Source organism: Amblyomma mixtum, chromosome 3, assembly GCF_055824585.1.
Source record: "Amblyomma mixtum isolate Tamu chromosome 3, ASM5582458v1, whole genome shotgun sequence".
Lineage (NCBI taxonomy): Eukaryota > Metazoa > Arthropoda > Arachnida > Ixodida > Ixodidae > Amblyomma > Amblyomma mixtum.
The window spans coordinates 179,334,497-179,351,046 of record NC_143014.1 but is presented as its reverse complement, the minus strand read 5'-3'; the positions used below and the strand labels follow the sequence as shown (position 1 = coordinate 179,351,046).

At 50.9% G+C, this 16,550-nt stretch overlaps 1 protein-coding gene across 1 annotated transcript in view; it reads left to right on the top strand.

Annotated features, from left to right (window-relative positions):
* Positions 1-16,550, top strand: part of LOC149352867 (serine/threonine-protein kinase PLK1-like) — a 47,360-nt gene that overhangs the window by 21,080 nt on the left and 9,730 nt on the right. Inside the window, exons 5-6 of the mRNA XM_089575734.1 lie at positions 421-620; positions 16,160-16,478. Of these exons, the coding sequence (XP_089431860.1) occupies positions 421-620; positions 16,160-16,478 (519 nt within the window). The remainder of the gene's footprint in view (positions 1-420; positions 621-16,159; positions 16,479-16,550) is intronic.

Genomic DNA, 16,550 nt, shown 5'->3' with positions numbered 1-16,550 from the left:
ATTGTTCCTCGAAAAAAGTACCTTCACAGGTGCTGTTCAAGTCGTGTGCCTCGTCATGCGATCTGCACTGAGCATACGCGACTGTCAAGTCTCATCAACCAATCAGAAACGCGGAAGGCTTCGCAATAGAAAAACCTTTCGCGTCCCCAAAAACATTTTCAAAATACTATAGGAGAGTCGTATATGAGATCCCCCTCGCCACTTCGCATGTAAAGAACAAGCTTGGGCAATTTCAGTGTAGTAAAAATAAAATCAATTCATGTTCCCATAGGCTTTTCCGGTGTCGTAACTTGCGTGGCCACAATGTTGCGTGTTTTGGATCTGCCTTTAATGAGTGTGTTCTAAACGAGCATGTACAGCCACCATGATTTGTGAATACAGCTCAGGGTCGTCGGCTACAGGTATACTTGTTCTCTGCAGCTTCACCATGCTGGTGGGACGCTGTGCGTTTGAGGCAGCCACGCGCCGGGAAATTTTGCGGAAGACAAGACATAACGTCTACAGTTTTCCTGATACGGTGAGCTCCGCAGCCCGAGCCCTTATCCGGAAGATGCTTGACCCGAATCCACACGCAAGACCGAGCATTGAGGCGATCCTGCAGGATGATTTCATGACCAACAGTAAGTTTTGGAGTTGCGCATCCGCATTGCACAGAAGATGTACGCGGTTTTGAGTGGCGTTATTGCACTCGCAGCTGTACGATATTTTGAGTCGCTTTGTTTGCAGCATCCTTTCTGTAACATTTGTTGCGGGCGTTTTCAGGCGTAGCATGTTTTTATTTTTATTTTATTTACATAATACTGCAGACCTCATGTGGTCCAAGCAGGAAGGGCAGATAAGGCACAATTACAAACGCCATAAGTTATTACATAGGCAAAAGGTTTACACATGACACAAATGAGTAAATACACAATTAAAAGAAAATACATTGCACATCAATCTGCACACAAGAATTCATTTCTAAGATTATTTTCAGAATTATCACTTGATACAATCTGTTCGGGCAGTGCATTCCAATCGTTTATTGTGCGCGGAAAGTAAGGGTATTTAAACGAGTTTGTTTTTGCAAAATATGGTGTTAGGGCATGGGAATGTTGGTGACGGGTTTTTCGTGTAGTCGAAGGTGTAACATAAGGTGAAGAAGAAATTCCAAACTTTCCCTGGATGAGTGAATGAAGAAACATTAATCGAGCAATTTTCCGTCTGATATGAAGAGGTTTAATTTCGTTGGATGCCATTAAAGCAGATGTGGAATCAGTTCTCTTGAATTTATTGTAAATGAAGCGCACAGCCCGCCTTTGTACGTTTTCTATTTTTGCTATATCTTTTTTGGTGTACTCAAGTTTGGGCCGAATAAGAGAGTTATATGCTAATAGTTTAACGTGACTGGGTGCTCCTTTGAGCTTGTGTTTAAAAAATCCAAGTTTTTTTAACGCAGATGAACAGATGTAATCAATATGGTCGCTCCAGTTAAGCTGTGAATTTATTAAAACGCCTAAATATTTGTATTTTTCTACTTCCGAGATAGTAGTGCCGCAAGCAGAGTAACTAAAGTGGATAGGTTGTTTCTTTCTTGTCATGCACAAAACCACAGTCTTATCAGAATTGGACCATTCCTGATCTGTCACACCAGGCCACAATTTCGCGGAAAGCATCATTCAATAATATCTGGTCAGCCACAGAACTTATTGGGATGTACAGCATGCAGTCATCGGCAAATAAACCAATTTTAACATTTCTATCAACGGAACACACAATGTCGTTTACATAGACTAAAAATAACAGTGGACCTAGTACACTTCCTTGGGGCACGCCAGATGTCACTGGTAGTAACGTGGAAGAGATGCCACCAATATCCACAAACTGTGTTCGATTTTGTAGGTAGGAAGCAATCCAGTTTACTAAGGTCAAGGGCACTCCTATTAATTTCAGTTTTTCAAGAAGTTTATTATGGGGAACTTTATCAAACGCTTTGCTGAAGTCTAAAAAAATTATGTCCAGTTGTCCAGATTTATCTAATACGAAACTAAAGTTATGGACAGCAGTAACCAACCGCGTGACAGTTGAAAAACCTTTCCTGAAGCCGTGTTGAAATGGAGACAAGCATCCTTTAGAGTTTAATATTTCAAGTATGTGGTTAGCGATAATGTGTTCGATTAGTTTGCAACAGGTACTCGTCAAAGAAATCGGACGGTAATTGCCTAAACACGCGCGGTCCTCCTTTTTATGCACAGGCACAACTCTGGCTGTTAGCCAGTCGGGGGGCAATGAAAAAGACGATATGGATAAACAAAAAATTTTTGTTAAGAATTGCTTAGCAGGGAGTATGTGCATGGAGGAATCATATGGTCACAATTGGAACACGAGAACTGCATCGATTTTCCAAGTAGCATGAACAATAAGGTTGGTAAAATTAGCTCCGGAAAAATTGGAAAAGAAATCGGAGAAGTATCTAGGTATACAATCAAATTCCAGTGACAACAATGTAGCGTGAAGAGAACGCTTGCATACCGTCTGCAAGAGCAGCCATGTCTTCTGACTTCTGATAATGCAGCCAGCAAGTCTGACGGCCAGGATAGACCCCCCATTAAATGTGTGGAAATGTGACCTCGAACCAACGTTGACCACTCCCCCGCCAAACAACGCCTAAACGTCCGACTTACTGGTGTTGAACTTCCTTGCGACGCATTATTTATTAGAAGCTTGTGGGTTTCTACGTGGACACAGGCCACCAACCACCGCGGGTTCGAGCTTCGCGCGAGCCAAGGGCCCCGATCAGCCGTCACCACACACACACTGGGGCACCGATGCGGCGCACTCAACCTCCGCTGGGAGGAGAGCGATTCGCCGCAAAGAAATAGGCCTCCAAGTTCTCCAAGGAGACGTTTATTCACGTCGTCCTTCAGCAGTACACACACACTCGATCGTCACCCCGTCCCGGGGGCGCGCGAGGAGCAAGGCTCCGCTGCGCGCACGAAGCGACTCGAGCAATGCGCTCCGCTAGCACACCGCTGCAGGAGAATGTCTCCGCGGCAGTGCTGTGATCTCCCTCTCGTGTCGACCGTTGGGCCGGTTGCGAGAGAGAGTGGGCAATAAACGCAAGGTACGCCTGTCGGAGGTCGCTGGACCCCGCTGGACAGGCTCGAGCCGCTGCAGGTCAGAGGACACGTGCGGGCGAGCTCGAGTATATGCACTGGTCCGAGCGGCAAAGGCCGGCAGGGACAAACAGTAGCGTACGCACCTTACGCTGTCTCGGAGGGATCTCTCCCTGGGCCCCGCTCGGACGGTCGCGCGGTGCGCGGCCGCCCAAGCGGGTCCCGAAATCCCGCCAAAAGGCACCAATGGCAAAGGCCGTTGGGGAGCCGGGGCGGAGCTGTGGCCAAATGACAGTGATTAGTCACTTAGCCGCCTCTCCACCGCCTGAGGCGGGAGCAAGGGAAAGAGGAGAAACAACGCGGGAAGCCGGCACAGCCGCGCAAAAGCAACGGCGGAAAGCCAGGATTCCCACAAGCTGTTTGCTTGAATGAAGCATGTCTCCAGATGGTGCACCATCGCCAGTTGTAACTGGTGAGCGTTACGAAAGCAAAGCGATGTTCGGAGCAGTAATGGATAGCCCATCGTTGAGGTGGAAATCACGGTTACGCTGAATGTCCCAGCTGGTGGTAATTAATGTGCAGCTCTTAAGAATTTGCACGTTGGACAGCTATGCTATAAAAGAACAGCTGTGGGAGCTTTGGTGCGAGTGTATTGACGACATCGTCAGTAATTCTGTTTTCTTATGTAGCTGCTGTAAGTTGTACGCACATAATTCGCACTTTGCACCTGTTCGCGGTAATGGGATAGGTGTTATTTTTTTTGTAATTGCCGAGTATTAACTTTAATTGAACCTGCTGATATTCGAAATTGCTTATTATTGCACTGGCATATCATGTAGCTCTTTACCAAAGCCCTTCACTTTTATTTGCTTTTTCCAGGGTCCTTTTCCTCGTGTCTCCCACTGTCTTGCTTGGTGACAGAGAATTGCTTTGACCAACTTAGTGCCAGCCAGACCGTCGGCGACCACAATTCCCCACTGTCAGGAAATCATGGGCAGATATCAAGGTTCAGCCCCTATATCTCCAGTTGCACGTCAATGGAATATCAGGGACGTTTCGGCTGAAATCTGAGCACAGATCAGGATGAATGATGTGGATACGCACTTCTTGGTGGTAATGCAGCCGTCATGATATTGCCACCGTACGAACCAATCAGTGGCGCCGTACCGCGGCCGAACTGTTTTATCTGCAACTTGCCATGCTTTGGGCATTCGAGGTGCTCGAACATTGTCTTCTTCTTCCTCGCTCGAGCTCCCTGCCGTCTGGAACACCGATCTCGTCTCATTAAACCTGGGCTGTGCTCTTCAACCGTTTGTCGGTGACATATTTGGTGGAGGTGCTGGGTTGCGTCCCATGTACTCGGACTGCGAGGACACTCCGGACGCCTGTTCTCCTCGCGTGGACACAACACCCGTCCACAAAGCGAGCCGCCGTCTGCGAGGCCTACAACCGGAGTTCGGTTAATTGACAGCGCCGGTAAGAGCGGTAAGAGCGGTAAGAGCCATGACATCCACCGTGGGTAGCCAGACAACTCACCATTCCGAGAATGCCCAGCCAGTCGTCCTTCACGCACCTCGGTCACCGCCACCATTCCACGGGGACCGGTTCGAGGACGTCGAAGACTGGTTGGCCAGCTTTGACCGAATGGCGGGGTTCAATGAGTGTGACAGCGAGCGCAAATTGCGCAACGTCTACTTTGCGCTGCAGGACTCGGCCAAAACATGGTTCGAGAATCACGAAGCTTCCTTTACCACCTGGGAGGTTTTTCGTCGAGAGCTGCTTGCGACATTCACCACCAGCGAAAGAAAAGAGGGCTGAGGTCGCCCTGCAGTCGAGATCACAGCAGTCGAACGAGAGCGTCGCGATGTTCATCGAAGACATGACGCGACTGTTCAATCGGGCCGACCCTGCTATGCCGGAAGCCAAGAAAGTACGCCACTTAATGCGCGGCGTAAAAGAGCAGTTGTTTGCCGGACTTGTCCGTGACCCGCCAAGAACAGTGGCCGACTTTACAAGGGAGGCCATGAGTATCGAGCGCTCTCTGCAAGAACGGGGCGCGCACTACGGATGTCAGGCTACTGTAGCAGCCGCTTCCCCGTACACACCAACGTCGCTGCCCGCCGAGGAGCTTCGGGAGCTGGTAAGTAGCCTTGTGCGCGAGGAACTGGCGAAACTTCGCTTTGAAGCTCCACAGGCTACTGCCGCTGCCCTAACGGACGTGGCCCGTGACGAAATCCGACGAGCTGTGCAGCCGCCCCCAGCTCCGCACCCGGCGCCCTCCGTTATGACGTACAGCGACGCACTACGGAGTCCTGGGTCAGCGACATAAGCCTTTTCCCCTGTCGCTCCTGTGCCAGTGCCATCTCTGCAGTACCCAACCGCAGCAGTACCCTCCGTGCCGCAGGAGTCCAGGCCCCCCATGAGCAAAGCGCACGTGTGGCGTACGCCAAATAATCGGCCGCCTGTTACCACTGCGGGGAGCCCGGCCATATCCTCCGTCACTGACCCTACCGCAGAATGGGTTTAAGGGGCTTTTCACCTGACGCACCTCGACCGCGCTACGGTGAACGACCACTGGATATCGAGCTGTACCTGGCTGATAATGTGCAGTCCTCGACCTCGCAGCGACTCCAGTCCCAATCGCCATCCCCAAGGTGGTTTCCTTCGCCCGGCCGCCCGTCATCCTCTGGCCAGTTCAGAGGTGCGTCCCCACATCGGGAAAACTGAAGACGGCGTCCTCCGGGCGTAGGGCCGCCGCTACTGGAACGTGTCAAGACCTCCACCCGAAGATTCGCCGCGACGCTCCGACCGACGACGACCTGACCCGACGACCTCACCGACGCGCTGCGACCGACTGGTTTCCGCCGAAATTCCGGTATCCGCCGACAACGATGATGTTACCGCACTCGTTGATACTGGCGCCGATTTTTCTGTAATGAGCAGTCGGTTAGCCACGGCCCTAAGGAAGGGTCTAACCCCTTGGTCTGGGCCGCAGATCCGGACAGCTGGTGGCCATGTCGTAACTCCGCTTGGTGTCTGCACTTCGCTAATCAAGATCCGCGGTGTTACTTTCCCTGGTTGCTTTGCTGTATTACCCGAGTGCTCCAAGGACCTCATACTCGGTTTGGACTTCAGGAGCTAATCGTGTCGTTTTTCACCCAAGGCCCTGTCGACGACGACACCGTGCCACGCAGGGCCAAGTTGTGCGTCTGTGACGACCAGGTGTTGATCCCGTCAAGAGCCAGCACGTTTGTTAACGTAGAGTGCGATAACAGCCCCAGCACTCGTGGCATCGCTGAAACCAACATCTCGCTGCTCCTGGGTCGGCAAGTGTTTGTAGCTCGCGGAATTATTGAATTGAACAGTGGGCGAACCGAACTTTTGGTGACCAATTTTAGCTCTGAACCTCAGTGTTTTGCCTGGAAAAACAGCTATTGCGTATTTCGAAGAACATTGTGAATTCGCGGGTAAACACGCGTTGTCCGAAATCCCGGCATCATTGGAGGCGCCGACCACTCCCATAAAGACCGACGTGAACCCGAACCTCCCGTCTAATCAGAAACGCTGCCTGGAGAGCATTATCGAATCTTTCCGCGACTGTTTTGCCTCGACCTCCAAGGTTAGGCAGACTCCGCTCACAAAGAACCGCATTATAGTTGACGCAAACCAGCGACCGTTATGCCAGCCGCCTTATCGGGTCTCTTCGAAGGAACGTGACGCCATTCGCCGACAAGTTCAAGAAATGCTCCAGGACGACGTGATACAGCCGTCGACGAGCCCGTGGGCATCGCCTGTTGTTCTTGCGGCGAAGAAGGATGGAACCCTACGGTTCTGTGTTGATTACAGGCGTCTAAACAAAGTCACCAGAAAAGACGTTTATCCTCTGCCACGCATTGATGACTCCCTGGACCGGCTACGCCACGCCACATACTTCTCCTCGCTGGATTTACGCAGTGGCTATTGGCAAATCGAGGTGGACGAACGCGACCGGGAAAAGACCGCCTTTATTACACCGGAGTGTCTGTACGAATTCCCGGTGCTCCCTTTCGGACTGTGCAGGGCTCCTGCCACCTTCCAGCGGATGATGGACACCGTGCTTGCCGACCTAAAATGGCAGTCCTGCCTCGTGTACCTAGATGACGTTGTCATCTTCTCCGCCACGTTCGAAGAACACCTGAGGCGCCTGCGCGCCGTGTTCGCCGCAATTCGTTCGGCCGGTCTTTCCCTCAAGCCCGAAAAGTGTCACTTCGCTTTCCAGGAGTTGAAGTTTCTGGGCCACATCGTGAGCACTAAGGGAGTTAGCCCTGACCCCGATAATACAGCTGCCGTCGCTGCTTTTCCCATGCCCACCGTTAAGCGAAGTGTGCGCCGCTTCTCGGTATCTGCGCCTATTATCGGCGTTTTGTGCGGAACTTCTCCCAGATCGCTGAGCCCCTCATCCGCCTCACGAAAGATGCCGAACCGTTCTTCTGGGGCCAGGAGCAACAACAGGCCTTCGAAGATCTCTGCACTCGTCTCCGAAGTACGCCTATCCTTGGCCACTTCGACGAGTCAGCCGACACTGAACTGCACAGAGACGCCAGCAACATGCATGGGCCTCGGTGCGGTCCTTGTGCAGCGGCAGGATGGTCTCGAACGCGTAATCGCATACGCAAGCCGCACCTTGTCACGCTCGGAGGCGAACTATTCCACCACTGAAAAAGAATGCCTGGCAATTGCTTGGGCAGTGACCAAATTTCGCCCGTACTTATACGGCCGCCCTTTTAGAGTCGTCAGTGATCACCATTCGCTGTGCTCGCTGGCGAACCTCAAAGATCCCTCCGGGCGGCTTGCACGCTGGAGCCTTCGGCTCCAAGAGTTCGACGTCACCATAGTTTTTAAGTCCGGTAGGAAGCACAGTGATGCTGACTGTCTGTCTTGTACTCCTGTTGAGGACAACCGAGCTGATCTCAACACCGATTTTGTTTTTCTTGGCGCCATCTCCACGTCCGTCCTCACTCAACACCAAAGAGACGACAGTAAACTACGGCCTCTCATTAGTATCTTGAAGGAAACGCTGAGTCACCACCGCGAATCTTCTCATGTGGACTGTCGTCGTACTGTTTGCGCGATGGCGTTCTGTATAAGAAAAACTACCATCCGACGGAAGATGTCTATCTGCTCGTCGTACCTGCGGCCTTGCGCGACGAAGTCCTGCAGGCGTGCCATGATGACCCATCTTCTGGTCACCTGGGTTTTTTCCGCACTTTGGCGCGGATACGCCAAAAGTACTACTGGCCCAGGGTTGCTGCAGTTATACAGCGTTACGTCAGAACTTGCCGCGAGTGCCAACGTCGCAAGGCGCCACCGACTAAGCAGCCGGACTACTGCAGCCTATTGATCCGCCACATGTCCCCTTCCACCAAGTCGGCATGGACTTACTCGGCCCATTTCCAGAGTCCTCGCTGTGTAACCGCTACATTGTGGTCGCCACCGACTACCTCAGCCGGTACTGTGAAACTAAAGCTCTCCCTCGTGGTACCGCTGACGAAATTGCGAACTTTTTCGTTCAAAACATTGTGCTTCGTCACGGTGCACCGATCATCGTTGTAACTGACAGGGGAACAGCGTTCACCTCGGCCCTTACGCAGGAGGTTATGCGCCTTGGCGGCACAAGTCATCGCAAAACAACCGCTTACCACCCTCGAACGAACGGACTTACCGAACGGCTCAACAAGATGATAGCCGACATGATTTCCATGTATGTTGACGCAGACCACCGGAACTGGGACGCCATACTTCCTTACGTAACATTCGCCTATAATACTGCTCTACAAGAAACGACGCGCTTCACTCCATTTCGTTTAGTGCATGGTCGCGAAGCCACAACCATGCTGGACGCAATGTTGGACGCAACCATGCTGGACGCAACTAGTACCCCCTCATCTATTATGGGTGCTGATCACTTCGTTCGTCACGCCGAGGCCGCCCGCCAACTCGCTCGACAGCGCATATGACACCAGCAAACCCACGACGCTCGCCGCTATAACCTCCGCCACAGAGCTGTTAGTTACCAGCCCGGTGAACAAGTCTGGGTTTGGAGCCCAATCCGCATGCGTGGGCGCTCCGAAAAGCTTATTCGCCGATATTTCGGCCCCTACGAAGTACTCCGCCAAGTCAGTGAGGTGAACTATGAAGTTCTTCCCCAAGGAACAGTTCGCTCCTCTAGACGGCCGACCTCCGAAGTCGTCCATGTCTCACGGATGAAGCCGTACCACGCCCGCTAGCGCTTCAGACGTGTCTACACCTGCCGCTGGAAACATGTGGCGTCCCTTCTCTTTGTGCTTCTCATTGCCGCGGCACCGAGTCGGTGCCCTTCCGAGGGGGGGAGCAATGCCACCGTACGAACCAATCAGTGGCGCCGTACCGCGGCCGAACTGCTTTATCTGCAACTTGCCATGCCTTGGGCATTCGAGGTGCTCGAACAATAAGGGCCATCTTTTTTACCTACACTGGCTACACTAGTGTAGATAAAAAAATGGTTCTAGTGTCTTCTTCTTCCTCGCTCGAGCTCTAGTGCAGCCAGTGTAGGTAAAAAAATGGTTCTAGTGTCTTCTTCCTCGCTCGAGCTCTAGTGTAGCCAGTATAGTATTCTAGTTCACTATAGTAGCCAGTGTAGGTAAAAAAAAATGGTTCTAGTGTCTTCTTCCTCGCTCGAGCTCTAGTGTAGCCAGTGTAGGTAAAAAAAAAATGGTTCTAGTGTCTTCTTCCTCGCTCGAGCTCTAGTGTAGCCAGTATAGTATTCTGTTCACTATAGTAGCCAGTGTAGGTAAAAAAAATGGTTCTAGTGTCTTCTTCCTCGCTCGAGCTCCCTGCCGTCTGGAACGCCGATCTCGACTTATTAAACCTGGGCTGTGATCTTCAACCGTTTGTCGGTGACAATATAGGCCCGCATTTCCTATTCGCAGCCGATAATGGCAATTCATGAGGTACTGTTCGCTCTGTGTGACATGTCCTTAGTTAAAATACAGCAAATATATGTTCATAAGTTCGAAAGTTAAATGCATCTCTGATTTGTAACCGATCTATAAAAATCGCAGCGATATAGAACGGTCCTCTTAAGAGTCTTTCATGGAAGGCATAGAGCGACCATATGACACAGGTGGATTACTCTTAGCCTGGTGTTAACTTGATGCGGTCGTACTGCTGCATTCATTTACAGGGTTTGTATAAAAAGTATCGGGAACAATTTTTTTCCTGACGTGAGTGTACGTCGCAGCGCGCTCGCACAACGCATGTGCAGTGGTGGCGGTGTGACCTTCAAGACCCGCCAAGCGTCAGTCGCCTGCGAGAGTTCGTTCAGGCTAGAACGTGTTTTTAGTGGTCCCCTGTCCAGTGACTGGGTGCAAGCGCAAAGTGGAGCGAACGATTGAACAGCGGTGCGCCATTAGATTTTGTGTTGGACTTGGGAACTCAGGCATGGAGATGTTGGGCATGATTCATTGAGTGTTCAAGAATAACAACATGTCACAAACTGCAGTTTTTAAGTGGCACAAGCTCTTGGCCAAGAGCGCGTAGAGGACGAGCCCCACGCTGGACGGCTGGCGACGTCAAGAACAGACGACAACGTGGAACGTGTGCGTGAAGTGCTGAATTCAGACCGTCGTCTAAGTGTGCGAATGGTCGCAGGTGAAATTGGCATTGATAAGATGACAGTGCACAGCATTATCACTGAAAATTTGTGGACGCGAGAGATCTGCGCTTAGCTCGTTCCGAAGGTCTTGATAGGCGAGCAAAACCAGATGCGAGGGTGTGCTTGCGAAGACCTTCTGCAACGCGTTGCGGAAGACCCCGGCTTTCTGGACAACGTAATCACGGGAGACGAAACTTGAATATTCGAATACGACCCAGAAACAAAGCGGCAAAGTTCTCAGTGGCACACTCCGACATCATCTGGTCCAAAAAAGGCTCGAATGAGCAAATCCAGAGTGAAAGCCATGCTCATCGTTTTCTTTGACGCAAAGGGGGTGGTCTACTTCGAATTTGTACCTGAGGGACAGACAGTAAATGACGCTTTTTACCTAGAAGTGCTAAGAAGACTGAAGTGAAGGGTCAACCGGCTAAGGCCAGCCATCGCCGGACATGGAAATTGGAAATTGCGTCACGACCAGTGGCGGTCCTAAGGGGGGGGGGGGGGGGGGGGGGCGGTCGCCCCCCCCCCCCAAAAAAAAAGCCATTGCATATTTTCCCGGACGTCCGTTTTCGGGCACTCATAGGGCGAGATGTAATTTTTGACGTAGAACGGGAGAGCTTTTTCCTCCGTGATGCGTCAAGTAGTCCCCTACTTTGTGCGTTCACCGTGTTAGCTGCTGTCTTATTTCACACAATTCCACGTTTTTTTTTTGAATTTTTTCTTTATTGATTCTTAGAAACAGTACACAAACTGTTGTTTGGACCCATAGCCTTTACGGCTAGTGAGGGGTCCAAATACAAAACAAGTACAATATTACAATAGTACACGTTCTACACGTTCTACACGTTGAGCACTATTCGTAGTGATTGTCGAGGTATCGTGGTCCCGCCGTGCCCCCACCGCTGTTTTGCCATGCCGCCGGCGCGGCGCCGACGGCGGTGCCATTCACCTGCGGTTGCGGTGGCCAGCAACCTCGTTGGGCGGCAAAGAGCCATTCATGTCTTTATCCCACCATGGGACACAGCGACGCCAGCGAGGGGATCATCTCTTTTTGGCTTCACAAGGAGCGCCGACCAACCTCCTCGAAGGAGGGGACTGAGGGCGGAACAAAGCCACTTCCCAGAACTGTGTAATGAAGGCCGCTAATCCCACTGGTGAAATGTCCGGGCAGATGCTTTGACCTTCGCGGACATGCCGTGGCGGGATATCTCAGCCGTCGGCTTGTTTCCCCTGGTATTGACAATGAATACTGCTGGCGTAAACGTTAACAATGAAAGACTGAGTAATGGTATAACGTCTATAGCGTTCGGCATTTATTTTCAACTACAAAGCGCGCAAAATTTTTTGTTTATATAAATAAACAAAAAATCGTTTCTATTTTTTTTTCTTTTTTGATATGCGGAAATCTGCCCCCGCCCCCCCTAAAACCACACTCTGGGACCGTCACTGGTCACGACAATGCAACCATCCACACCTGCACAAAGGTCAGCGACTACCTGACGTTAAACGGCATCGCGAAAATTCCCAAACCCCCTTACAGTCTCGACTTGGCACCAGCAGTCTATTTCCTATTTCCAAAAGTGAAATCCTTGCGCTTGTTTGTTTGCGTGTTTCTTCCCCTGTCTTAGTTTTTCGCGCTGTACATAATGTTGAACCTTCACCAACTCGCCCAGTTTTCTGTTCTACTTAAGTTCACCTCCCTCAAAGGACACCACCATGAGTGCCGTGAAAGAAGCTTGCACGAGTGCCCTTAAGGGCCTTTCAAATCCGTCTCCCGTGGAGCCTTCGAGTCATGAAAAAGCCGTTGGCAAATGTGCGTCGATGCTCAGGGGATCTACTTTGAAGAATTTTGTAGCATGGTACCGTTATCTGAAATAAATCTATTTTTCTGAAGCTTTTCCCCATACTTTTTATGCAGACCCTGTAGCATTATTAGGCTAAGTGCTGGAATCAGTCATTTAAATGGAGGTATAAAATACCATTCTGTGATTTGTCTGGGGAAAAAAGTGCGTCCGCATTCCCACTGCAACCGGTGGCTGAAATCTAACTTCTTTTACTCACGTTCCGCTTAACAGGTCATTTTACTTTCTTGTAACAGTTTTAGTTTTAGTGAACTTTTCAGTACCTGCTTTCCATCCTAAATGCAGTCGAACGATGATCCAACACACGTCTTCGCTGTTTTCCACACTTCGCCGCCGCCGCGGTGGCTCAGTGGTTATGGTGCTTAGCTGCTGACCCGAAAGAGGCGGGTTCGATCCCGGCCGCGGCGGTCGAATTTCGATGGAGGCGAAATTCTAGAGGCCCGTGTACGATGCGATGTCAATGCACGTTAAAGAACCCCAGGTGGTCGACATTTCCGGAGCCCTTCACTACAGCGTCTCTCATAGCCTCAGTCGCTTTGGGACTTGAAACCCCATAAACCAAACCAAACCTGTTTTCCACACTTCGTAACGTTGAGGTTTGAGCGTCCCCGCATGTTCTCGACTTTACAGATTCCTAAACACTCTCTTGTCTGCAGCATATTTTCATTCCGGATTAACGAGCAATTTTCTTTGAGAAACTCCCGCAATGATTATGCTATCAAGAGCCGCTGTATGCTTAGACTAAAATGCCTCAGGGCGCATGGCATTTGCGGCTGAGAGCTAAGCTGTTGTGATGGCTGCTTTAAGCATGTTCGCCTTTGTTGACGCAGTATCCCGTCGTCCCGGTGTCGCATGGGCTTGTCCGGGCAACATGCTAGATAATGTCATTTGTGATTGTGACAAAGTCGTGCCTGCCTTGTACGTATTTTACTTTTGCAGCAGAGGTAGGCAAGGCGCCTCTGTCTTTCAGAAACATGTCGCAGTGCGGTGGCGACGATTTTGACCCCCCCCCCCCCCCCCCCCCCCGGTGTGGACATTTGACCACTCGCGACGCTGGAGGGTCAAGGCTACTCCGCCCGCTCATAGTATTATCGCCGGGGTAGCGAGCGCTTGCACATGGTGGGAACGGGGAGCTGTCGGTTGAATGCCCTGGCACCCTTCCCGACCTTCGCAAGTAGCATACCCCTCGTTAGGACCGTGGCTTTCTCTCGCGGCTATGTCCATACAGTTTACTTCCTTTTTTGTAAGTGATTGTGAACAGTGGCCGCTCGAGCGCACTTATTTTCGGACAATGCTTGGACATTTGCGCGCGAGCGGCGTGAACTTGATTACTTTTGTATTTAGTAAATAGTGTACAAAGCTCTCCCCTGTCCTTTCTTGCTGTCGCTCCCCTCTATACTTCTCCTCACTATAGTCTCCCTTTCCCTTTCATTTCTGCCGGCTGCAGCTCGGGTGCTTAAGATATTAGATAGCAATTGCCGCGGCCGGCAACACTCTTTTGCTTGACCTTTTTTTTTTCTTTTAAAATAAACCACTACCACCATCGGTTTCCTGCTCAATTTCTTCGTGTCCCCCCCCCCCTCCCCCCTCTCTCTTTTCACTATGTGCAAATCGTTGGTGCGCTGTGCTTTGAGTTTTTGTTTACCACGAGAACGCGGCGGCGGGAAAGCCGCGAGCCGGGGAGTTGGCTTGGAGATTTCGGTGCGTGCGGACTTGTGTGAGCTCAGCCAGGGAAGTAGTCGGAAAGCGAGCCTAGGCGGGTGTATGACGCGTAGAGCGCGGCGACGGCGGCCCCGAAGAAGTGTGGCCCAAGTTCGCCCGTATCCGCGGCCCCCCATCGGCCCCGCGTGCATCCGCAGCCCGACGCTGCCTGTGACAACGACCTTGCCATCCCGCAGCTATGCCACCGTTTCTGCCAACTCGCTTGAGCTCTGTTCTTTGTTCTGTCGCTATTTCTTGTCCTATTCTTTTGTACATTATTGCTTTAATCGTGTAACGTTGTTGTATAGTTCTTGCTCTAATGTTTTCCTCTTCCTGTTCATGGTTGTTAGTGTCCCCACTTTGTGTTTGTTATTCGTGTTGCGCCTGTGTATTGCCGCTACTTTGTTGGGCTTGGTGTTGTAACTTTTTGTTGTTACCCTTTGCCCAAGTAAGGGGGTTTGTTAAGGAACTTGTCTACGCCTCACGCCTCCGGTCAACGGCATATCAGGCGTGGCCCCTATCGCCGGTCAGCAGTCGAACCTCATCTTTCGCATGCGAGGTGGAGAAGTTTGTCGCTCCTCCCCCTCCAAACTTACGGAGAGGGCAGTGGTGGGCAGGTTTGGCCCGATTAATTATAACTTCGGCGCCGACCAGCCGTCAAGCCGCCCGCAATATCCTGACAGTGATATACTGCCCTGTGCTTTATATAGTTATTTGCGAGGCCGAGATTGAGATAACTTCGGCGCGCTGTTTATCATGCTGAGCCCTCACGTGATAAGGGTTGGGCATGAGCTTACTGCTTATCGCGAAAAAGCGAAAACCATGCGGCGTTTTGTGCCAACCCGACAGACGGTGCAGTGGTAAGTTTCGCCTCCACTTGACCCGCATGTACCCAGCGCTCGCTGCAACGTTTGCGCGTAAAGGGCGGTATAAAAATTAAGTTAGTTCAGGGCAATAATTCTTATCTGCTTGTTATGAAGTCTTCCGCTCCATGTATGCGATACGTGGAAACTTCGCTAAACCTAAATTGAGACTGTAATCGTGAAAGGAAAAAAAGTTGTATTACGAATTTCGCTAAATAGCGATTCATTACGCCAGGGTATTTTAAACATTATCAGAAGACCCTGACTACACCGAGCCTCGAAGATATATGGTATTGGTACTGATGTGGGGATGTCCATTAGACCGAACTTCATTCCACATCTTACCGTTTTAGCAGGACCCGCATAGCTAACGTCACCTGCCAGCATGTTTTGCACATTTATTAAATTTTTAGTATCGCTGCCTATATAGCTATGATAGTGTTGAAAAATTTTTAAATTGTGGGGTTTAACGTCCCGAAGCGACACGGGCTATAAGCGACGCCGTAGTGTGAGGCTTCGGATTAATTTAGAGCAGCTGAGGTTACGTGCACTGATGTCGCAGAGCACACAGGTGTTTTTTTTTTACTTCGCCTCCGTCGAAAGGCAGCCGCCGCGGCCCGGATGGAACCCGCAACCTTGGGATCAGCAGCTGGACGCCAAAGACCTGAGCACGGCAGCGGGTCTACAAATTGAAAGGGCGCCATAAATTACTTTGTTGTAACGAGCGTTTCATTGTGTGTATAAGGGATTGCATTGCATTATATTTCAAAGCTAATTACATTTTCTTCCTTTTAAGTCATTCCAGGGGTCGCTCTGCAAAAACGGCGGCAGAGGATGTTGGTATTAGTTGGTCTTGATTCTTGGCGGACTCTTCACTGCCATTGGAATCGCTGTCTGTCAATACTATCCAGTGTTTCCTTTATTAAAGTGTTGTTTATAGGACCGGGCATTCTTCGTAATGTGCAGCAGGTGAGCCAGGAGATACTTCCGCATCACTGGAGGAGGCGCCGGCGTGGGAGTCGGGCCCCGTGCTGAACGGGACACAGGGAGAAGCGCACGTGGAAGTGCTGCGGTCGCTTCTGCGAGACGTTTGCAGTGTCTCGCCGCCTGAGCGTAACTTCGAATGGCCCGACGAGGCTGCAGACCAGGCCCCGGCACCAGTTTTCTGCATCAGCAGATGGGCGGATTACACTGACGACTACGGATTTGGATACCAACTGTGTGACGGCAGCGCCGGCATTTTGTTCCGCAATGGCACCTGCGTCATGCTCCAGAACAACGGAGTGTAAGAGTTTGTTTTTTTTTTTGCGGGCGTTTATTGCCTCAGGGCATAAAAAAATGGTGACATGAATGGAAA